Below are 24,392 nucleotides of genomic sequence, written 5' to 3' on the forward strand. Positions count from 1 at the left end.
ATGTTGTATTTTGAAATTGTAGTTCTGTTCAGATTCGTGAACGGTGGATGTAAAACTTGTATCATTTTGTATGCATCACAGTTGTGCTAAGAAAGTTGGTGTAATCTCATCGACTACGTTTAAAAACGATGCTTTAAATGGCAAAACACAATCTGTTCGTGTAAACTTACTGGTGATCAAGTATAACAGGACAATATTACACATACATATACATATATATACACATATACACATATTTTATCGAGAATTATAGGGCAGTAGCAATCTATGTAACTCTTCCCTGTCAGCTAGAGAAAGACAGCACGATATATTAGGGAAAAAAGAGAAACAAACGCTATATTAAATCTTTCGTCGATCAGCCATTAACTCATTCAGTGCCATGAAAGAACTTGGAAATGATCCTATCTTCTTCTTATTCTTCTTCTTCTTCTTCTTCTTCTTCTTCTTCTAATCCTATATGATGCATTCAAAGATCACTAGCTAACTGAAGAGGGTCCACTAGTATCATAATGTATTATTTCTTTTAATTTAAATATTTAATTACTTTAAGCAACTGAAATAAATACTCAATCTATAATTGATATAGAGTAATATAAAAAGAAAATTTTCAAGTAGTAAAAAACAATAAGTTTAGCTTATTGTTTGTTCATTTTATAGTGTACAGTTTCATTAACAAGAATAGAAGATATTCATTCAGAGTTGATGTAAATATACTATGATACATTTAATTAGATAAATTGTACATAACATCTGTCTTTAACGATAATTAAAGCTGCTGGTTCTGCTCTATTGATTGATACAAAGTTTAGCATGTTGGAAGGTTAAAAAAGGGCAAACCTTTTATTTTAGGGAGAGGCACTGAATGTGTTAAGAGCGTCGCCCTGGAGGAACCTGTAAAGTTGCTAGCGTTTAGCCAGAAATATTTTGTTTAACGAGAAAGTAACGAAAGATTGGACGAGCTCGACCGAATCGATATCGGCAGACTTAGAGTCTCTAGAGACGGAGAAACCGCTATTTTTTCTGATCATTGATAACAAATCCTAGTAATGCCATATTTGTCTCATTTTCCGTTCTACACCTGTGTGTGTGTGTGTGTGTGTGTGGACAAAAAATTTCTCAACGGAAGATGTGTACACCAGTAAAACATTAGTTGAGACGCTATTATTTACAATTACTTTGTATTAATTGTCATTGATATCATTATACGCTACGAATATGTTGTAATGATTATTGTGTAACACATGAATGGCGTTTAATAGAGTATTTATTGAAATTAACCGACGTGTACGTACGTCTGTTACCATCCGTTCTTTTTCTAATAAAGAGACATTCTTATTTAAGAGTTGATTCAAAATCTTAATGTGACTGAACTATTAACTAACTCGAGGAAGCTAATCGTATGAATCGACTTCAAGAGATCAACTCCTAAATAAAAATGTTCTTCCTTCTCTTTGTAACAATGAACTTGCACTCGTTTCTTTTTATACTTGTAAATTTTAAACTTGTTAAGAGCAAGTATTTCATTATATACTTTAGGGATTGATTTCTTTTAAAATTTAAGTTTTTTTTATTTATATCTGAGTAATTGCACTCTTTTATATTTTTTGGAGAAGTATATTGCATTTTATTTTATAGTTCAATACTTGGACAGTAGAAAAATTCTTTCCAGAAGCTTAGAGGGTACAAAAACAGTCAGCAAGAAAAACTGATGAGTTGTTGAAAGAAAACACAAGGAAAGGATTGTTGATGAAAGAGAAAATGATGAGTTTGGATATATGTATGTTTTGAGGTATCGCACAATGGAAGTGGACGTAATAGAATCAAATAATGGTCTCATTATACAACTATACTTCTTCTAGGTGGTGGGAGGTCGTTATGCAGGAGAGTCAAGACAACTGCCGCAAACCACTGAAATGAATTACAGCTGTAGTTTCAGTCAAACTGGCCGCTGCCTACGCTACGTTTCTGTTGCTTAGAATTGCTTCCAGAAATTCTTAGTTTATCGCATATTCTTGTTTAAACAACTGAAGTTCTGTGCCTCTCTCGTTTTTACTATGGAGTGTATAAAAAGGAGCGTTGGGTAAGTTATCTTAGACATTCCTGAAGAAATTCTTTTGCAATGTAGTAATAAATTTTCAATTTATTGTTTCAGTTTGTATTTAATCTTAATTTAAAGTTTTATTTTTAACTTGTATACATATATATTTTTTTAAATATTTTTTATAATTATTTTATTGTAGGAAAATCATAGAATGTATGTCTGAAATTGGAGGAGATCATGATGCCCAGGATCAACAAAATTTTATACACAGGTTTCTTCCTTAAATTACTTTTTTTTTATTTTTTTCATTTTGTTATGTTGCGATTAATAATCTTTTTGTGCTCTTTTTTTTATTGTACCGGTGGCCTAAAAGTATGAAGAAAATAATTTAACACGTTCGCTACCACTGCCGCATATATGCGGTATCTCGATTCTGGCATCTGAATCCATCATTGCAGATGTGCGGTGCGCGTTCTTTATCTGTTTATAATAACGTATTGGACCAAATTTCGAAATGGACAGTATTGTTGAGCTAAAAACAATAAAATATATTTAAGATGTTTTTGGTTTAGAGATAATTACATTTTTCAGTCCTAAAAAGACCCATGTCAGTTAAGGATATATTCTAACAAAAAACACCCTTGGCTATGGTGCAAGATTTTTTCTCAGACCCTGGTAGCGAACATGTTAAATAACAAAGGAGAAAGTCGCAAGACACTGTTCACGCTTGGTTTCGTTCGATGGATGTTGTAAAATAAGTGAACGTCTCTTTTATATGACCCTAAAGTGAATCTACCATCCTTTCACGATCAGTGAAAGCTATACCGTGCGAACTAACTCGATGAAGCTATAATGTATGAGTCACTTTTTTATATACATATTTATATAATCTCATTGACATTTATGAAAACTAGAATTCGTCATTTCTTCGAGATAATACAATCTCATAACTGACGATAAGCTTATGCATTATTCTGTATTTATATTAAACCTTCATACATTATTAGTACAAAAGTGTTTACTTGCCATTAGACCTTTTAAAGAGATAAGAGATATAAAAGTGTCATGAAGATGACTAGGCAAAATTATGATTGGAAAATCAATTGTAATTACGCGAGAGTCATAAGTAATTATTATCTTATTTTAAGAAAAAAGATGAATTCAAAGAAACGGATGTTCTTGATGTCATTATCAGGATAAATTGTTTGGAAAAACACCAAGAAATTCAGTCCATTATTTTTATCATAATATTGCTTCAATTGTTGAAAATTACTGTAAAATACATATTAAATTGCACAATTACTTTCGTCATAATGAGTAGAAAAATACTGTTTCTTCTGATTATGAAAGTCATTTAAAATGATAAAAATAATCTGCAGTCTAATGGCATTGCAATAATTCTTATCTAACAAGATTGATACAGTGTGTCAGTATTATGCACTAATAATAAAATATTAGTATTTTAAATCGATGTAATCTATAAAAATATTTATAGATTTTTCTTCACATAATTTTTATTTCCTCAAATACATTTAATAAGATAGATGATATATTGACTCATACTGAATACGTTATATAAATACTAAAGATGTAACTTTTCTTACAAGAATTAGAATGTAATTACTAGCAATTAGATACGAAATACGTATTCATGCTATATAAACGCAACAGATGCTGAAATAAGGAATTAGGTAATTCTTAATTCCTACATTGTAATTCTTAAAAGTGCACTATAAGCTACTTTGTTTTATAACAGATGAGGTCATCAATTCTTGATGGCTTGAAAGTTAAAAAAAAGACTAAAAAATGTAAACAAACTGAACTTCATTGGAACATGTCTAGAGAACAAGTCTACAGTCTACAGTCGATATACATGTATTTGAATGTACCGTTCAAGCAAGTGGAACAATCTGCGATATTGTATTTTAAATGATTGTAATTGCCGTTTATCGTCGGTTGGGGAGAAACAAAGTACGCTACTGATATTTCTCCCATAAAATAGTTCTCAGTGTTGATTATTCCTTTGGCAACGAGCCACGAGGATTGTGCATTCGTCAGGGGGCAATCAAACTATTGTAATTTTAAGCCGTCTATTATGTAAGATTTGTAAATTGTTTCTTGACTTCTAATTTGCGTGGATGTATGATTTTCATCCTATTAACGTTGCTCAGATACGTGTCGTATCTCAGTGATTCACTACACATATACAATGTAACTACTACGTTTATTAACGTTTCTTCATTGCGAAATCGGATGAGTACAGGCTTGTTCATTTTTTCCTGATATCATATTAGATTAAACTGTTATCATAGTTATGCAATATTTGCGGTTGTTCAGTGTTTGTTAAAATGCCAGTGTCACGAGCAAATCGTAATAGTTCCGTATATATAATATTAAGAGTTACGCATACTGCGTTTTCAGCTCCTAAAGTATTTGTGATACCACGTTTAATATTTACATAATATATATTTATGATATAGAAAAATTGATTCACATCTCGGACAGTGGACAATACTATTCAGTTTACCACATACATTTTATGTCATAATGTTAATAACATATTATTTATACTAAACTGACAATTGTATACTTATTAACATTTTTTGATGTGTGTTAAAATTTTTGTTTCAGGGATACCAAGAGTACCATAGAGTTCATTATTAATGATGTCCCTTATACCAGTATGTATATTTCTTCTGATAGTAATAGTATTGAAAGGTTAACAGCAGTAATATTAAACTTGTACAATTGTTTGTAGTCAATGGAGATGTACCTCCTAGAACATCCCTCAATGTTTTCATCAGAGATTATGCACAATTACGAGGAACTAAAGCTATGTGCCATGAAGGTGGTTGTGGTGCTTGTATTGTTTCAATTGATGTTAAGGGTAAGACAATGTCAGTGAATTCTTGTTTGGTACCAGTCTTAATCTGTAACGGGTAAGTACATTAATTAAAGTTGATTACTTCAGCAATATGTAAGGTATTTAAAAGAAAGTTTTGCTGTAACAGATGGACTATCAAAACAATTGAAGGATTAGGTGGCAAGAAGAATGGTTACCATACCTTACAAGCCTCACTGGCAGGAAAAAATGGTTCTCAGTGTGGTTATTGTTCTTCTGGTATGGTAATGAACATGTACAGTCTTTTGCAAGGGAAAAAGTTGACTATGAAAGAGATAGAAAATTCCTTTGGTAGCAATATATGCCGTTGTACGGGTTATAGGCCAATTTTAGACGCGTTTAAAGCCTATGCTGCTGATGCTCCTAAAGATCTTGTTCAAGATATTCACGATATAGAAGTATGATTGATTAATTTTTTTAAGTTAGAGCATCATGAAATACCTATTATACCTCAGTTGCATTCGTTGTAATGAATTTAAATTCTTCAGGAATTATTTAAAATTAAAAGTTGCAAAAGGACAGGTTTGCCTTGTGAGAATGATTGCAATAGTTGCTATACACTTATTCAGAACACTGAAGATAAGATAGACATGAAGTTAGAAGGTATGGAATTTTACAAGGTTTTATCAGTGGATGATTTATTTGAAGTGTTTGCAAAAAAACCAGATGCAAGTTACATTTTACACGGTGGTAACACCGCACACGGTAATTATAGTTTCGGTTAAACTTTGATTCCAGGGACATAAAATTATTGCCCTTTTTTTTTTTGCTCTTTAATAGTTTTTGACAAATAATAGATGGAAGCAACATGGCGTCAAAGTAGCGTGTAAAATACCCTAAAAACGTGAAACTTTACATACTCATAACTTTTGAACCGCTAATTTCCTAAAGTTACGACCTACATTTATGGATTCTACGTGTCAAAAACTACTAAAGAGCAAGAAAAAAGGGCAATAATTTTATGTCCCTGGAATCAAAGTTCAGCCATAGTTTCTTAACAGTAGTACTTATTGTTAGTACATGCACATCAAGTAAGCAATTATAATTTATTAATTCCTATGTATTGTATTCCTCCTACAGGGGTTTATCGAGTTAAAATGCCTGAAATGGCCATTGATATTAATGATATTCCTGATTTGCAGCGAATTAGCAAAGATAACGATTCCTTACTTATTGGTGGTAATTTATCACTGACCGTAGTAATGGAAACTTTTCAACAATATTCTAAAGAACCAAAATTTGAATATTTACAACATTTAGCAAAGCACATCGACTTAATCGCTAGTGTCCCTGTCAGAAATGTAAATAATTGTAACTTGTTTCATAAAATGAAGTGCATCTAATAAATATGAAACATTAAGGAATGATCGATTGGTTGCAGATAGGATCTGTGGCTGGAAACTTGATGACCAAACATCAGCATAATGAGTTTCCCTCTGATCTTTTCCTAATACTTGAGACCGCGGGTGCACAATTACATATAGGTAAGTCAGTTTATTAAATTTTAATTAAAAAGGGCAATTATATTCTAGCATAATGAGATTCAATAGTTCCATATACTATTTTTCTATAAACAGTGGAAGCAGGTGGCAAAAAATCTATCGTGAATCTATTAGATTTCTTGAAGATGGATATGAAACATAAGATTATATATAGTATTGTACTGCCAGCACGTGGCAATGAATATGAATACAGATCTTACAAGGTATGTAAAACCCTATACAATAAACATTTTGTTTTATAAGATTAAGAATACTTTTTGTTAGATTATGCCTCGAGCTCAAAATGCTCACGCCCATGTAAACGCTGGATTCCTCTTTAAATTGGACGGAGCTGGAAAAGTTCTGGAAAAACCAAATATAATAATTGGTGCGATACGTCCAGATTTTGTAAGTTAGATGGTTTCTAAAAAATGTGAATAAAAAATTACATCAGAATACACCTGATTGTTTCAGCTTCATGCCTCAAAAACGGAAGAATTCTTAACCGGTAAATCCATCTATGACAAAAACGTAGTTAATAAAGCTATTGAAACACTGGATAGCGAAATTCATCCTGACCACGTGTTACCTGATTATTCCCCAAAGTTTCGAAAGCTACTTGCAGAAGGACTTTTCTTCAAGGTATGAATCAAAAAAGAAGCACTTACAAGCAAGCGATACCAACATCTGTATCTCCATTTCAGTTTATTCTGAGCATTAAACCAGAAAAGGTAGATCCAAAAATGCGCAGCGGTGGATCAGTGTTGCAACGTGGCTTATCTTCGGGAAAACAGGATTTTGATACCGACAAGAATTTGTGGCCTTTGAATCAACCTCTTCCAAAGATGGAATCTATACATCAGACATCAGGCGAAGCACAATACGTGAACGATGTACCATCTTTACCGAAAGAAGTTTTTTGCGCCTTTGTTCTTACTACAGTGCCCAATGGCAACATAGAATCCATCGATGCTTCTGAAGCACTGGTATGATATTTTCACAGCACTGTATACCAACGAAGATGATTATTTAACTCTTAATGTTTCATTTCAGAAAATGAAAGGAGTGGTAGCATTCTTTACCGCAAAAGATATTCCTGGAAAGAACGTATTTATTTCAGCAGCTAGCCAACAAATTATGTTGCCTAATGATGAAGTGGTAAGTCAAGTTGCATATAAATAAAAAAGAAATGAAACTCAGAACGTTTAAGATCTATATTTCATTCGTTTCTTGCATTTATTAGCTGTTTGCAGATAAAAAAGTCGAATTTGCTGGGCAACCCGTTGGGGTGATTGTTGCGACAACGCATGCAACTGCAAACGAAGCGGCCCAGAAGGTACATGTTTCCTACGTTGATGTCCAAGCGGATAAAGCGTTATTGAGTATAGAAGATGTCCTTGCTTCCAAAGATGACTCTAGATTACTTCAAACAGCTAATGTGAAGGCCGAGACGAAAGGTATCTTGTTAGGCTACCTGAATATTTCTCATACGACCGTTAAGTCGTAAGTTGGGTAACTTTAATCTTACGTTTTAAAGGAACGGATGTAAAGCATGTAATAAAAGGAGTATTTCGATGCGGAGGTCAGTATCACTATACCATGGAACCCCAAACTTGTGTTTGTATTCCGATTGAAGATGGTATAGATGTTTTCCCAGCATCTCAGTGGGTAGATCTTACCCAAACTTCCATAGCCGAGTGTCTTGATGTTAAAAATAACAGGTACATCATGCAAAATAAAAACATATTGATCCTATTCGGTGTTTTTAATTGCTATGTAACTGTTGCAGTTTGAATATCAATGTAAGGAGATTAGGTGGTGCATACGGTGCAAAAATATCACGTGCTACACAAATTTCTTGCGCCTGTGCGTTAGTTTGTTATAAATTGAATCGACCTGCACGATTCGTAATGTCGATAGAGAGTAATATGATGTCAATTGGTAAGCGGATTGACACTCGTCAGGAATACGAGATTGGTGTGGATGATAATGGACGCATTCAATATTTGGAGTCAAACTTCTGGGCTAACTCTGGTTGTAATTTCAATGAAATGCATGCAGGTGCTATAGCAGAACACGTTAAGAGGTGAGTAATACATCTCTACGCTTATAAATATTTTCATTAAGAAAAAGATTTACTCATTCATGTATATTTGCAGTTGCTATGATAGTTCTACTTGGACTTACAACGGTTACGAGGCAAAAACTGATTTACCTTCAAACACTTACTGTCGGGCACCAAGTATGTTGAATTAATTATAACATTGAAAAGAGTGAACCTAATTTTTCTGATTACATACAGGTTCCACAGAAGGTGTTGCCATTATAGAAAATTCAATGGAACACATAGCAAAAATATTAGGAAAAGATCCATTACAGGTTAAATTAGCAAATATGAATGAGGATCACAAGAAGATATTACAACCAATGATAGAAGATCTAATTAAGAACGCAGACTATGAGATGCGAAAGAGAGACGTGGAAGCATTCAATAATGTATGTTTTGTGTTTCGAATGTGAAATAAAATCTAAATGGAGCAAACAAAGCAATATAATCTTTGTAGGAAAATCGATGGAAGAAGAAGGGAATAGCGTTAGTACCCATGATGTATCCGATGGCAGTCTGGGGGCAATTCCATGCGCTTGTTTCAATCTATGCACGAGATGGTACAGTTTCTGTCACTCATGGTGGAATTGAGTGTGGTCAAGGCATTAACACAAAGGTATGCGCAAAAACATTATGTGGGTATAATGAAAGGTTTTTATTTGTTACTTATTATTTCTTGATCACAGGTAGCTCAAGTAGCCGCACATACTTTAGGGATAGATTTATCGTTGGTTACCGTGAAACCAACTAATAATTTAACGTCTCCAAATAATTTTGTCACTGGTGGAAGCCTTGCCAGCGAAGTTAACGCATATGTAAGATATTTTCTTTTATTCATTGTTACATACTAACATGCTTTATTGTAATGATCTAACAGCTTTTCCTGTTTGATTTCAGGCAGCAATGGTAGCCTGCAAAGAATTGCTAAAGAGGCTAGAACCCATTAAACAGGAATTGAAAAATCCAACGTGGCAAGAGTTAGTAATGACAGCATGGGCGAAGGATGTTGATCTGTGCGCACGTTACATGTATGTTTTTCAGAAATGAACGGAATTCTTGGTATTATTTTTAAGATATTTATTATGGACGTTTTACAGGTTTACTACAAAAGATGACATCAAACCGTATGCAATTTATGGAGTTACTATAGCTGAAGTTGAAATTGATGTATTGACCGGGCAGCACATTGTACAGAGAGTGGATTTAATGGAAGATGCCGGAAGAAGTATGAATCCAGAATTGGATCTGGGTCAAATAGAGGGTGCTTTCGTGATGGGACTCGGATTTTGGACATCCGAAGATCTAATTTATGATCCAAAAACTGGACAGTTGACGAATTACAGAACTTGGGTTTGTAATTAGATTATTTTTCACATAATATACGTGTTTAGAAACAATTTTTGTGACTGTTTTCTTTTTGCAGAATTACAAACCACCTGGAGCGAAAGATATTCCCGTTGATTTTCGTGTCTACTTCCGTCGAAATGCTCCTAATCCATTGAGCGTTCTTCGTTCAAAAGGTAGGATGTTTCTTAGAACAATTAAAAGAAAGGTGCTTATCAACGTTTAATCTGTATATGTATGTATACGGTTATTTATTAAATATTATAGCTACTGGTGAACCGCCATTATGCATGAGTTGTGTAATACCTATTGCAATCCGTAACGCGCTCAATTCAGCAAGAAAAGATGCTGGAGATAGTAATCCATGGTTTCAACTTGGTATATTTAAAAAAAAATTATTAAAAAATCTTAAAAACTTCACGAATGTGTGAAAATAAACTGTTTTTTATCTTGTAGATGGTCCAGTCACTACGGAGAAGATTTTGTTAACCAGCTTGACTTGCAAAAAACAAATGGTATTTTAAAATCAAACATCATTGTTTCAAATAAAACCTAATTTTATTATTGCATATTTATTCTGAACCTATAATTCATTCCTAGTTACATTTTATTTACAAATCATTTACTATCGATTAATTTGAATAATTTCAAATTAGTTCAAATTCCCGCTAAATTTAACGTATAAAAATTTTAGCAAGAATTTACCCACAATCCTCTGCTGCTGTACAGTGGTGTATCTATTTGTATAAAAACATGTTCAAAAATTAATTTGATAAAACAATTTCCTAAGATCCATTGTCTGCAAAATTTTTACCTAAATATAAAGCCTGATAACAACAAATTCCGTCATCTGCAATTTTAAGAGATTTTTATTGTATTTTAAATAATTTTGAGTGAATTAAAAATTTGTTGCTTGTGGATCGTGATGATACGGCACTATAACAAAGCTGCGCAGTAGAAGATTTTGAGTAACTCGCGCATTACCCCTTGGTTTCGCGTCAGTTGTTGCGCGGTGACCATGATGTACGGTTCGTAATTGTCGTTCTCCGCCGCGATAAAACAATTTGTGCGGTTTTTACTAAATAAATCAGTGTACAGTGACAATATTTATTTCTTTGTGTAGAAATACTGCAGTGTATCATAAAAAAACGAGCAGAGTACATGCTGTGGCGATGGAAACATTCATGGAACGGTATCGGTGAGTGACGCTATATCCTTAATAAGCAGTTTTATGTCATTCAAATATAACTTTTTTCCGATATTAACTATTCTGAGCTTAAGAAGAGTAGGAAATTCGAGCTGTTAACACATTTTTATATGGATAACTTGTCTTTTTTTCCATCTTAATTTTCCTAGCATACGTTCAAAATGTATAGTGTCCGCCATTTTGTCCCGCGCACATTCAGTGGCGGTTGAAAAATTTGAATGCAATTCTGTAGCATGTTCTTCCAATATAAATTGCTATTAATTGTTAATGTGCCAATAATTTTTGTATTTTCAAGTATATAATGACATTTTAAACAAATTTATTTAGAATAATAACGGTATGGAGAAAATGGTGAAGCATATAACTTTGAACTACATAAATGAATTTTATTACATAATTATGGTAATACACTGTAGCTGATTAATTGAATGATACCAATTTTTTATTGCAAGAAATCGTAAGTTCTGAACATTGCAATTATAAAGTATTTTTTCAAATAATCAGATTTCGTGATCAGTGGTACGGTGAGAAAATTGATGTAATTACACGTACACGATGATTGAGGAGAAATCGCGTGGTGTGTCGTTGGTAGGGTTTCGTTTTACACAGTGGGTCACACAGGCCTGTGGGGCATTCGTTCCTTGCACTTTTATTCTCCGTACACTTGGTTATTTTTAAACATTCGTTCATCACGCACCCAGTCTTTGATCCGACGGTTACTAGGCTTCGTCAAAGCGATTTTCCCGCTGATACCACGCTCGATCGAAATCTGACTATCTCATCTTGTCGCGTATAAAAGGTATCAATAATGAGGATCAGATTGGTGTTCAGTCTGTAGGAATTAGCCTAACTCGCTTAACACCAAAACGGAGAGTTAATCTACTTATTGAAATTTATTATTTAAAAAAAAGGAAATGTGTAGGAGAATTAATGTGTACATTTGGACATTATTATTTCATACACATTTGAAAAAAGTTAGATCGTTTAAAATTGTCGGCAACTCGAAATCTTTATTACCGACCGCGACGCGCGCGGCTAGTTAATAGTTTGAGCGTTTTCCCGTCATGTGGCGCCACGTGTATGTTGCGAAAATTTCGCGTAGCCGACGATTTCTGGCGCCCTTCTAACCTTTCATAGAATCAAATGACATTTAGACGCATTTTTATATCACAGAAGGTTGAACTGATATAAAACGAGAAATATATTTCTTTTCCTATCCTCAGATAAAAAATATCCAATTAAATTCTATGAAAACTAATATTTCCTTGCCGAATAAAATTTCATGACGCAACTGCGTGCATTAGCGTTTGACGTCACGGTGTTGTTAGTCGGTAATAAAGTAAAATTAATTGTATTAATTGTCCGCAATAAAATTAATTTTCTCATAACTGAGCGTTGCGTCGAAATTAGTGGTAAAACAATAGCAAATGTGCACGTTAACAAGAGCGCGTGACGTCGTTTAGATGGAAACCTGTTTGAACTGGAATGAGCGATGATAGCGTATCACCTTTTTTTTTGTTTTTCTTTTTTTTTTTTTCAATTTAACTTTACAAGCATTTTTTAACCTCCTTTTCTGAATTAGTTAATGACGCGATTGTGGTTTTACTTGTTGAGAATGTTGAAACATATTCAAACACATATAATATTTTATTTTTGAAAAATGTTGCTTTGGCGAGAGACGTTCAATTACAGAGGAATCAATTGGTGGGTAACGTAGTGTTACGTATAATTTATAGCCGAATGCGTTCGCTGTAAATTCTGAAAATATGGTCTAGGAAGGGGATTTCGTGAAATTTTCTTGGCAGAAAGTATTTTGAGGTTTTGGAAGCTCGTTTGAGCACGCGCAATACGTATTCCGCAGAGGTAATCAAAGATCAGTGTTCTTAATGCGGTGAACCGACTTATTCCCTTTAAACTCTGACTAAATTTTATCTTAATTATCATAACGCATTGTTACTCGCACAGCAACAATACGACTTTCTAATTATTCTCTAGAAACAAACAAGTTTATTTCCATAGTTCATATTTTGATACAGGAAATAAATCAGAACAATATGTATAATCAACATGTAAATGGATTTAATGAAAAATGTGCCAGAAGTTGTTCATTAAAATGATCATATATAGGTCAGGGAGAGAACTTAATCGCGTGATCTTCGCATTATTTTCTCTGTGACGTTGAAATTCCTCGAATCTGGTCGTCCTAGAAGCATCAAGAGTTATTAAGAAATATCTGAATCGTATACGATCTTATGCCGAAAGGTTTTTAAGGTTTTTGACGTCTCCTCGAGTGTGCGCATTGTATATAAAAAGGTGGCGGGGGGGTATTTGATAGACGACGATAAGAGAGAAAAAAAGATTGATATACAATGCTTTCAAGTATATTTTGACGATTAATATCGATATAGCGTAAAATAATTGAAACAGCTCGTGGTATGTAATGCTAAAGATGACGAAACTGTATAAAATAGTGGAATAAAGAGGGAAGAAAGGAAAAATAGTGCAAAGAGGAAGGAAGGTGATAGAAAACGGGGGTAGTGTGTTAGAGGGTTGGGCGGTCGAGGTGCGAATAGCGCGCATGCGCGCAGATTCGGAATGTCTCGAATAGTTTCGAGACGGCAGTCGAACGGAGACCGTAGTATCGTGCAGACGGGGGTGATTTTCACCGAGTTTGTGCGCACGAAGAACCTTTAACCTTTCCCTGTCTCGCGCGCACTCTTTATCCGTTTCTTCTCTCTTTCTCTCTGTCTCTCTATCTTTATTTCACACATTACACCGATGCAATAGCAAATCAAACATACAAGTACGTACTTGGACGTTGAGAAGGTTAGAAGGAAACCGAAAAGTACACGCGTTAAATGTACATTTGAAAATAAGAAAACATACATTTGGTATACATATAGAAGAGGAGAGAAAGAGGAATGGAATATCCGATATACAGGCTTCGTACGTAACGGACGAACGGACACGAGGCCACGGACATATCTGTGAAACGGAAGACACGCTCGCGTGCGCGCGCATGCAAAACGAGGCTCGTCGATGCGCGGATGTCGTGTGGCTGACTGGTCGCTGATAACATGCGTTACGTCCGGGTCAGCCAGTCTCTATGAAAAGGGGCATCAAAGAAAAAGCCTCGGCTCGTTTTGATAATCGCATTTCACGCGGTATCGTATTTGATATATGTATATTACTTAAAATTCTAAACGGTTTCTACCCCTATCCGTCTATACGACACTCCCTCTTGTTGTCGGTCCGTTTTCAACGGTGTATCGTAAAGTTGGTTAAAAATTGTATATAGATAGAGGTGCGCACGCGGTCGGCGAAGGATGCGAAACGATCTCGCCGCTTCTAAAGATATCGAGTTGTCTGCACCGTAGAGAGGCGATAAACCGAGTGTGCTCGGGGTTATAGGTATTCGGCGAGTTGCGCGAGAGCGGCGGGAAGGGCGGGCAAGAGGGTGAAGTGATTTTCCAACGGTCGTCGGCATAGTAGTGCATGCGCGGCGCGTCGCGACGCGGCGCCTCGCGGAGAAAGAGTAAGAAGTAGTGATTTCGTCCTCTCCTAGGTTTCTTCCCGTGCGTTTCCTCTCGTAGACGTCGCTGCACCATTCATACGCGTTCCCTCGAGCCCGTCGACCAAGTCCTTTTCTCGCACAAATTTTCCCCCCCGTTCCTTCTTTATTCCTCGCGATTCTACCACCACCACCACCACCACCACCACCGACGACACCAACCACCACCATCGCACCGTTAACCCCTCTCTTTTCCCCTTCGGGTGCTCTGTCGTATCTTTTCACTCCTGTTGTCTGGATTCTCAGTACGTTTTCTCGGTGTCGTCCCGGCGGCGATCTCGGTTCGAACGAAACCTCTGGGGGCCGCGTATATTTTTGTGCGTTGCGCAGGGTCTCGTTCGATCGCACGCGCGAAACGAAACAACAGAGCCCGACCGAAGTTTCTCTTTCGAAATCTGTCTCCGTTGCTTTTCTTTTTTTCCCCCCCCTCCTCACCGCATCTTGTAGATCTCGAAACGACGCGCGTGATATCCGGGGAATCGTGTTTCCTTTTTTCGATTTTCTTTCTTTTTTTTTCGTTTTTTTTCACCTCCTTTTCATTTTCGACGATCTTTCATCGCGGTCGTGATCGTCCAGGCAGCAGCGGCGACAAGCGGCAACCGCCCGCAACACCGAACGGAACGGGCGTCCGTGACACGATCCAGGGAATCGAGCGATTCCGTTGTTCGTGGTTGCAAATACGACGAGTGGTCCGAAAGCGCGAATAAATGTGTCGGTCACGGTACAAGACGTGAAGCGGGGGCATACACGGCAAGTGAGTATATTTTTAGTGGCAAGCGCCAAGCGCTAAGCAGAGTGGTATAAACGGGGCGCGCAGTGGCCTGATGAAGCGGCGTATGTGACATCAAATTTCTCTCTCTTGCCACCTCGAAGACACCGAGACATCTTGCAGACCATCCCGCGGTGAGTATTGCCGAAAGCGTCGCCGATTGCGTCGCCGATTGCGTCGCCGATTGATTCGCCATTCGGTACTCGGGAACAGAGACACCAACTTCCCCTCCCCTCCGAATCTCCGCAGGCTCCCTCTCACCCCCCAGAGACGAACCGATTTACCCTCGACTCTCTCCATCTACACACGCACGTGAATCTCTTCACGTCTCTCTATATGTGTTTCTATTTACGATCCCATCCTCCCCCTCTTTCTCTACATACATCTTCTCGTACACGCCTACGTCCTCTCTCTCTCTCTCTTTAGTACAGGCACGCACACGACGTTTTACCCCATCGTTGCGGGAGCGGAGCAACCCTCCGGTTCGCCAGGAGATATCATCGATGCGAGGCGCGATAGTGACATTAGGAAAATTATGTAACCGACCGCTCGATCCGTCGGCATGGGCGCACACGCTGCCTCCTCTCTCGTCCTTCGTTTCTTCCTCTTGTACCTACCCCCCGGAGCCCTGTTTTGCCCTCTTCTCTTTCCCGATCGCCTTCCCCCTACCATCGTCTCACTGATCGCGGTTGAACATTATTTCGGGAGTGCCAGCCAGCCTGCCAGACCTCGACAGAGACAGCGAGATGGAGAGAGAGAGAGAGAGAGGAGACTGGCTCTCCTTGTACGCTCTCTCCTATACCTCGTGTCCCGGGATCGGGCAGGCGCATTATCGAGGCAGTCCGCGCGCAGCTTTTCCTCTCCCGCATTGTTGCGTGCCTGCCTTTTCCTCTTCTTCCTACCTATACCACCCTTCTTCCCATCCAGAGAATTCGCCGCGATCCTGCCGCCAGATGGGCGTGTACGCGCCGAGATAATATATCTTCCACGGTATTTAGGGAATAATATAGAGCGCCCCTTTGAAATTCGACCATTCGCGTTTCCGCCTTTTCTTCAAAGACAAACACTCTATCTCGATGTCTACGTATATATACACACCGTATACACTTTGGGCTTCCCTTAATTAACCGTTCACTTGTTTGCCCCTGTCCTTTACGCGGCCAGGATTAGAACCTCCGTCAGCTGTACTCATATTTTATCGCATTCCTCCTCGTTCTTCCTCGTTCTTCCTCGTTCTCGTCTAGTTACGTAAGGATAGACGGATGAGGAAATAATGTTGCGCGGTAAATCTTGCTGGTTGGTAAACGAAATCGAAATCGAAGAAGGCTTGAGTTACAATGAAAACGTGGTAAACGCGGACTGTGTTTAGCGGTGGTTTATCGTTTCTTGTGTACTCGATTCGAACAAACCTCCAGAATTTATCGACGGTCTCTGTTTTCAGAGGCACGTTTCAGCTTTTTATTCCTTTGCTGTTTACAGCCCATGGTCGCTAGTCAAAGGATGAAACGGTTAACTTTGACGATCTAAGGCCGTTGACTATTGTGATGGAAGGTTGGACCGACGGAGGAGAGGTCTCTCTATCTGGTCCGCGTCTGGCGCTCAGTGGAAAGGGTCGCGATTAGTCAGACTCGAGTAGTCTCCGGTCCCTTTTAACTCAGCCATTCTCATCGAAATAATCGTGCATAAACTTCCTATCCCTTCCACGTTGTCTTGATGCCCCTTCTCCCCCGACTAGTAGTCACGGGCGCACGCTTCTGCTCCCCGATTCGCTTTGTCCTGAAATACATCGAAGCCTCGGCTCTCTCTCTCTCTCTCTCTCTCTCTCTCTCTCTCTCGCTCTCTCGCGCCCGCTTTCCGTCCTCGTCTTTGTCCTGCTTTCATAGTATCGACCCAATACGGTTGACCTAGACTCACTTGCAAGGAAGCGTACTCAACCTTTGACACTTACTCGCGCTGACGAAACCGGCCGCGATCGATAACCCGTCAAAACTAATTACGTACGTGAAAATCGCTTTGCCTGGGGGTTCGCTTCTTCTCTCCTTTACGTATATCTTTGCTCTTAATAATCATCTCTCTTCTATATTCTATACCACACACGGCACTTGATAATTCTTCTTGTAAGAGCACGCATGGGTAGTTTCAACGATATCTGGAACACGGTTTTCGCTAATGCCAGCTATATTCTATCGGTAAATTGTTATTGGAGCAACTACTAGCCTGCACGCTGAGAGATGCCAGTATGCGTGTAGCGTGGGCGGGATATTTATACGATAAATAGAGAAGAATGAGTTGCGAGAGGGAAGGTTGTTTTTAGGGGCTGCTTCGATGTTCGCCGAAGCTTCTTTTGCCGCATGCCTTTTCGATGAAAGGTTAAACGGGTAGCCATGAGTATATCGACCTATCGACCTATATTAACGACCAAGTACAAGCACGAGCGTGGAAAGGAATATTACAGTAGCGCGGATTGTTGTACGCGAAGTCGCCCCTAACGCCGGCCGCTTGCCCGCGGCCTTACACGCCCTAGCCACAGCCCTGTTCGTCTATCAGGGCTGTAACTAGGAGAAGAAAAAAAAAAAAAAAAAGTAATAGCCAGGGGGTTCTTTTTTAATCTTTACGACATTAAGACGTATAAAGGAGATGAAACAGTTGTTATATTTTTAGCAGATTTATCGTTTCCTGCGAACGGTGTTTTAAGAACGAAGCAATAAACGAAAAAACGGGTTGCAGGATTTTTTATAAAGCGGTTTCACGACGATACGATTCCTCGTTAACGGACAAATACCGCACTATTTTCAGCGATTTTATCGTTCCTCGAATTTATCACACTTTTTTTTTTCTTTTCTTTTCTTTTATTTCTCCTTCGATCTTGTTTTCTCTCGCAAATAACGCGGATTGTGTCTCGACAGTCGCGATTCCGTTAAGGTCACTTTCCTTCCCTGCTATTCGTCGAAAGGGATTTCATCGAGGGAAACGATCCCCTCGAGGAAAACTTGCTGCCGGTTCGAACAAATGTCTGTCGACTCCGTCGCCGGTACTTCTTTCCCCTTACCCTCCTTCGATCTTAGCATACATACGTTACGTTACGTTACTGGGCTATCTCTCGTCTCGATGGATTTAGGGAATATTGAAAATATAAAGCTCAGGATTCTTATTGCAACTTTTACCATTTATATTTTCAATCAAAATTTTATTGGTGCCTTGTTTTTTTTTTTTTTTTCAAATAAAATGTAACAAATGGGAGGGTCAGACTTTTCTGTCAATTAATTTTTAAAAAGCGCGGGAAAATATTCAAGCCGAATTTGCAAGTACATTTAATGTATTCGTTCTCGTTTCTCCGCTCCTTCCTGTGTAACGTACCATATATATTTTTTTTTTTTTATTTTGCTTTGAGTTATTGCCGTTAGAAGGGTGAAAAATGGTTTCACAGTTCCGTGGTCCGGATTGCCCGAGCCCTGTAATTACTTGAGATTCGATCGTGCCCGGGCCACGTGCCGCGAATTTATCGACCCCATGATATACACTTCTTGGTGAAAACTTGACCAGGAAGTATGCGTGTAGTTTCCACGAGGCAGACACCGCTATATGTATCTACCGTGTGGCTGGTACGCATCATAGTGGATTAAAAATAACTAGACACGTGTGTGGGACTAGCCGAGCGTGCGCGGTGTCCAGAAATAAAGCAACGGGCCGACGATTAACTTTTTCGAGGCGAAACTTTGCCGCTGGTTAATGCATCGTTATACCCGCCACCCGTCTATACTCCTTTTACTCTTCCTTGCGTATCCTCGTTGACAGATATATCGTTATCTTTCTGTTAACAGGATGCCTCCTTAGTTTATTTTAACCAGCGCTCTTCTACCTTTTTCATTTTTTTCATCCAATTCGCTACTGTAATACTAATCTCGAAGACGTCAATTATAATCGATTATTTTTAGATGGAAAAAATAATAGGTTTTCCACTTTTCCAGGAGCGTATAACGACGCCGAGAGCCGCGAGTCCTTTGCTCTTATTCGAAACTTTTCTATTTGTAAGTTTGCGCGTGCCACCGACAGTTATCGTGTCGGTACACCGGATTCTCTATTTTTCATATTTCTTCGCCTTCGAATCTCCGATCGTAAAACTTGTCGCCGTTGAAATGGGTCAAAGACGATGCCACGGGAATTATTCCAAATTTCTATAACCTACCTACGGCCCTCTATAAATTCGTTCTACGATTCTTTCTCGTTTATTTTCCCTCCCTCGGGTCGTTCTTTGTTACTATGTTCGTGAGATTAGCGAAACGAGGAAAAGAATTAGCTTAATTTATTTTTATTGACCGTCAGGCGATAACGAGAAACAGATAGGAAAAGGCTCGTTTGTGTGTTCCATTCCAGTCTAGATGAGCGTTAAATTCTGATTGACCGACACAGTCATCTGGAATAGCAAACACCGAATGATTCACCGCGACAAAGCGTTCGTGATCGAGGATCGTTAGAGAAAAAGGTCGTCGTTAGACGTGATAAAAGTTGGTCGGTAACGAACTACTGAATATCATTTGATAACGTGACTCGTAATGGGCTCCGAAATAATTGAACGAAGGCTAATGCAACATCTTTTGAATCAGTTGGGAATTGTGTACGAATAAGTGTATGGGTTATGTAATGTACAAATATGTCTGACCTATCACAGTTTCGTACTACTAGGATTTGATACGAATATTAACAGCGATTCAGAGACAAAATTATACAATTTTTAATTATGTAAAGTACGAATAACAAAGTAAATGGTTAATTCAAATGTTCCCGCGTAGCGGTGGTCCCCCGTAGGCCTATATAAAGGGGCCTGCTGCCCTGCATCGTCAGTCTCCTCCCGACCGCCAACAGGGTGGGACGGAGGAGATCTACCATCCTCGATACCACCGTGTATTATTTTATTATTCGAATATAGCGCAGACGAAAAATTGCGGAATGCTAGGAACGAAAAAGTATCGGTCAGTCAGTCGGTGCCAAAAAGATATCTCCTCGTCGACTCACTGTCTCGTCTGCTGATACTTTGGCAATACTCTCGCGAGCGCGCAGACACTTGACGCGACTGTCTGCCAAGTTTTTTGATTGGCGTAAATTATTGTAATCTTTCAATGTTTATACATCGTCGCTGGAATAAACTGTGCAGGAGGCTTGATCGACGTTATTCAACAGCGTTACGCTATCGCGTATAACCGTTTTGTTTGATATCGTATTCGAGAGTGCATCAACACTGACCAGAAAATCAAACAATCATCGGAGAAAAATTACACAGAAAATTGACTGGATTAAATATTTCCTCGTTATCCTGAGAATTTCGCGTGAAAATTGGGTTTAAACAAATTCGTGGAAACTCGTAAACACAATATAAATAATTGGAGTATGACTTCATCGCTCGCTTCGTCCAATTGCCTTCACCGTTTTCGCTATACGCGTTATATATACTCTTACGTAGTCGTTTATCGAGTCTTTTAGAAATTTTCGAATATCTTTCTTTATCCGATGTCTGTCGTAAAACGGTGATATGTACATACTTCGTTTGCCTATTGCGAACGATGTATAGAACGCAGTGTCGATGAATGATCGATGATACCGGCGATTATAATCAACCAACGAGCATTCTAATATACTCGAAAGAAGCCGTGTAATTACCTGACACAGATGTTTTCAAGGTTTCCCCAGTTCGTAGGGAAGATTAAGCGGAAACTATTCCATGAATCTTCATTGTTCGTTACGATCCACGATCGGTTCTTCTCTATTAATAATATCGATGAACCGTTTATATGGTTATTTTCCTTAGACTTTGAGCTTTCATTTGATACGGCATAACTGGTATTTTCTCATAATTTTATTTCACGAATTTAGGTCAGACTATTTTACAGTGTCGATAAATTTTTAGGCGAACCCTCTCGGTCTTTCCACGGTTAAATTTCCACGTGTTTTATTCTTTCCTAAATGGGTTAAATTAGCGAAATTGTTCTGGTCGTTAAAACGATCCGCGGAATAAAGGGGAAACACGTCGGTTTACGTTTACCTTCCGACGCGACGTGTGAAGAGCGTCGAGGCTTTAAAGTGCAATTTCCAATACATCTTGAGGCCTCTCTGGCTGCACTAGTGTCCTTAACGTGCACATAGTTGATACGGATCGATAACTGGAATTATTTTTGCACTGTCTTTCGTGACCCATTTTTCATCCACGCTTTACCACTAATTTCAACGAGCTTCATAACCCCAGTGCACTATGTTAGGAATTTTCATGAATTCGTCATGAACAGTTCCCTCAAGGAATCTAACTCTCATTATTTTTTATTTTTTAATTTTTTATTTTTATTGCACTACAGTCGCATCCTGAACTCATAACCTGTTATATAGAAGACTAACAAAGCGAAATCAAGGACGCCGCTTATTATTACTTAAGGGCTTCGATACCGATCAATACCGTATAATCCAGTAGCGTACTACGTTTATCTGCTCGCCTACAGAAAATTCAAATAGTATTTTTTCTCTCTCTCTCTCTTCAATCGAAAAATGAATGAATTATTCATAAATGTCAGGTGAATTAATTTTCGTACCTTAGCAGGTGGTTATAAATTATCCTATGACGACGCGAACTCTATAAATATTACACCTGGCAATTTGCTAAATTCTTCAAACTCTTGAGAATCCTTCTTTGTTAATGAATTCCTGTCCCTGAGAAATTCTTATTAAATTCTCTATGCTTCTCGGGGATTAACTGATATATAACATACCTCCTGCTTCTTGGGAATAATTAATGAAATATGAAATATTCTATGGAATTTAGCGAGGATTTATCAAACGGCATCGCCCGGTTCTATGATGTACACCCCTTCTATCCTTAGATCGAACGCGTATTTCTGGCTGATCTGAAAAAAAAAAAAAAAAGGACACAAAGAAGCAGCGCAGGTTGAATAAGAGGGCCCGTCGTGTCGGACGCTTTTAATTTCCTGTTCATTGACGTCTGATGTGAATTAACCTTATTGCCGTTTAACGGTTTATTTAGCTTTCTGCTCTAATCTTAACCGGCGCATTAAATCGTGCATAATGGTGTCAGGATTGTTACGTTCGTTCGTAACACTTTCGTTGCGCTCGTCGCGTTATGTCCGTCCGGTACACTTGACGCCTGGCCTGAGTATTTATACAGGCGCGGCTGTGCGATGGCTTCAATAGGATGTGTTCCATCGGGACCGATATTAAATTAATATTATCCATTAATGCGCGCGGTGTCGGTGACGCAGGAGAGTTCTTGTTAACCCTGGGCTTGTTTTAACCGGGTTACTGGCAACGGAGGACAAACCGAGTACTTAACGCGACTGAGTGACAGTACTCTCTTGCAGAATACTCGATCCCTCCCTCCTACGTCCGATTCCCACTGATCGACTATCGACGAACCAACGAACGAGTCGTTGAATCGTGGAAACTTGCATTTTCTTATCTTTCTGTGTCAAAGGTTGAGAGGAAATGCAACGCGGAGGGAAAGCTGCGTTTATCCTTAGAACCGTGCGTCGCCGACTCTCCGGACGTATCTATCTACGTTATCTATGTAAAATAAAGATAAGATATTTGAAAATTTTGTCGAAACTAGAAACTCTGGACGGTGGATAAATTCACTCAGATTTCGGGGTGTTCAGCTTTTTGTCGTGGATGATAATGCGAGCCACCACCACCGCGTATCGAGCGGCGGCCATCCAGCCAAGATTCGTGACGTAATAACACTCTCCATGCATCACGATTCAGGAGTATCCTGCTTCTTTTTCTCTCTCTCTCTCTCTCTCTAGTTTCTTTCAGTGAAAAACCAAATATTTTCTGATCTGATTTTCAATAGCCAGATTAGGATATCTTCGTTTGCATTTCCATTGTAACACGGATAAATGATTCACGTTCGCGCTGATAGGAATTTGTACGACAACATTTGCACAGCAAGAGAAAGTTAAAATGGTACACGATAAAAGTTCGATGATTATCTTCCAAACAGAATGAATGATCGGATTATCTATCGAACGGAAATAGCAAATATCAAATGTTTTGGAATTTTTCAAACGATTAAGAAGCTAAATAATCATACGGTTGGTTAATTTCCCAATGAACCGAGGATGTTTCTCGGTCTACGATCATATAAGCAGGACCGATTTTGGGCGTGAACGATGTGGGCGATGGCCCAAACATTAGGGCGGCCGGGTAAAAATAAACAGCCCACCTAATCTATGGAAATTTTAAAATACATTCCATTGCCTCGTCTGCCAATCCAGACGTTACTCTTACAAGTAACCCACCGTAATTTTTATATTTCTCTAATATTCGTGTCTTTAATAAATTTACTCTTTTCTGTTCTATTTTTAAATTATCCAAATTTTCGATTATAAATTTAAACAGCTGTTATACATAATAGCCTTTAATTTTGCAATTTTGCAATTTTTAATGTTTTTAAATATGTTTGAATAATTAAAGAAGAAAACTAGAGGAGGATACTCTTCGAACACGTACGGTACTAGCTGCCATCTTGGTGGTAGCGTTTTCGTGAAACTTCGTACGAAACCGTGGAACTTCGGTTCCTCGTGTCGTGCCAAGCCCGTACCATAGTGATCCATTCCAATAGGTAACGCACGATTCCGTGTCACAGATTGCAGCTTTCGATTTGTCCTTTTGAATAACCATTAAATATCCGAGGACGATCGAAATTGCATCTTTCGGCTAACTCGTGTCCCTCGAATTCCGAATATCATTCCTGGGGAAAACTCGAGCGGGGGTTGAACGAATAAAGCGATAAACTTCGCGTATCCCCGATACTAGCGGACTTCCGATCGCTCCTTTGAAATAGGATCGAAGGGAAAACATCGAGGCGGAATAATTTGATTAAAATGCTTGGATACGCGCTAGTGAACTCGTGTGTTCATTGCTGAACGGTATCCTCGGCGGCGATGGTCGGCTTAAATAACGGAAATAATTTCG

General features: G+C 38.4%; 2 protein-coding genes across 9 annotated transcripts in view; both read left to right on the forward strand.

The window, feature by feature from the left end:
* The first annotated feature begins 1,864 nt into the window (after positions 1-1,864).
* On the forward strand, positions 1,865-10,488 carry LOC117606576 (uncharacterized). 6 transcript variants are annotated; one of them, XM_034329182.2, is made up of 25 exons: positions 1,865-2,080; positions 2,241-2,312; positions 4,673-4,722; positions 4,800-4,980; positions 5,053-5,341; positions 5,432-5,648; positions 6,024-6,244; positions 6,325-6,427; positions 6,521-6,648; positions 6,710-6,832; positions 6,899-7,066; positions 7,129-7,410; positions 7,478-7,582; positions 7,668-7,881; positions 7,962-8,145; positions 8,214-8,510; positions 8,584-8,666; positions 8,727-8,920; positions 8,989-9,147; positions 9,218-9,346; positions 9,429-9,559; positions 9,629-9,881; positions 9,955-10,051; positions 10,143-10,253; positions 10,332-10,488. In XM_034329182.2, the coding sequence occupies exons 1-25, from the start codon at positions 2,055-2,057 to the stop codon at positions 10,397-10,399; spliced, it is 3,885 nt and encodes a 1,294-aa protein (XP_034185073.2). In that variant the 5' UTR covers positions 1,865-2,054; the 3' UTR covers positions 10,400-10,488. The 6 variants fall into 6 exon arrangements, with proteins under 6 accessions (XP_034185073.2, XP_034185074.2, XP_034185078.2 ...); XM_034329187.2 differs by lacking the exon at positions 1,865-2,080 and adding an exon at positions 2,415-2,895 and having other exon boundaries at positions 2,256-2,312; XM_034329183.2 differs by lacking the exon at positions 2,241-2,312 and having other exon boundaries at positions 1,883-2,080.
* A 390-nt stretch (positions 10,489-10,878) lies between these two features.
* PMCA (plasma membrane calcium-transporting ATPase 3) overlaps positions 10,879-24,392 on the forward strand; it is a 55,141-nt gene continuing 41,627 nt past the window's right edge. Inside the window, exons 1-2 of one of the 3 annotated variants that reach the window (XM_034329063.2) lie at positions 14,698-15,407; positions 15,527-15,556. The gene's annotated coding sequence lies outside the window, so the exon portion shown is untranslated. Of the gene's footprint in view, positions 11,074-14,697; positions 15,557-24,392 lie in introns of those variants that run through there. The other 2 variants (XM_034329064.2, XM_076689378.1) reach the window with 2 other exon arrangements.

Source organism: Osmia lignaria, chromosome 8 (assembly GCF_051020975.1).
Source record: "Osmia lignaria lignaria isolate PbOS001 chromosome 8, iyOsmLign1, whole genome shotgun sequence".
NCBI lineage: Eukaryota > Metazoa > Arthropoda > Insecta > Hymenoptera > Megachilidae > Osmia > Osmia lignaria.

Excerpts from the sequence above, each read along its gene's own strand:
- LOC117606576 (XM_034329182.2), top strand. The coding sequence starts at position 2,055 with ATGGAGTGTATAAAAAGGAGCGTTGG. Across the intron at positions 2,313-4,672 it reads CAACAAAATTTTATACACAG|GGATACCAAGAGTACCATAG; the intron begins GTTTCTTCCTTA and ends TTTTTGTTTCAG. Across the intron at positions 6,649-6,709 it reads ATGAATACAGATCTTACAAG|ATTATGCCTCGAGCTCAAAA; the intron begins GTATGTAAAACC and ends ACTTTTTGTTAG.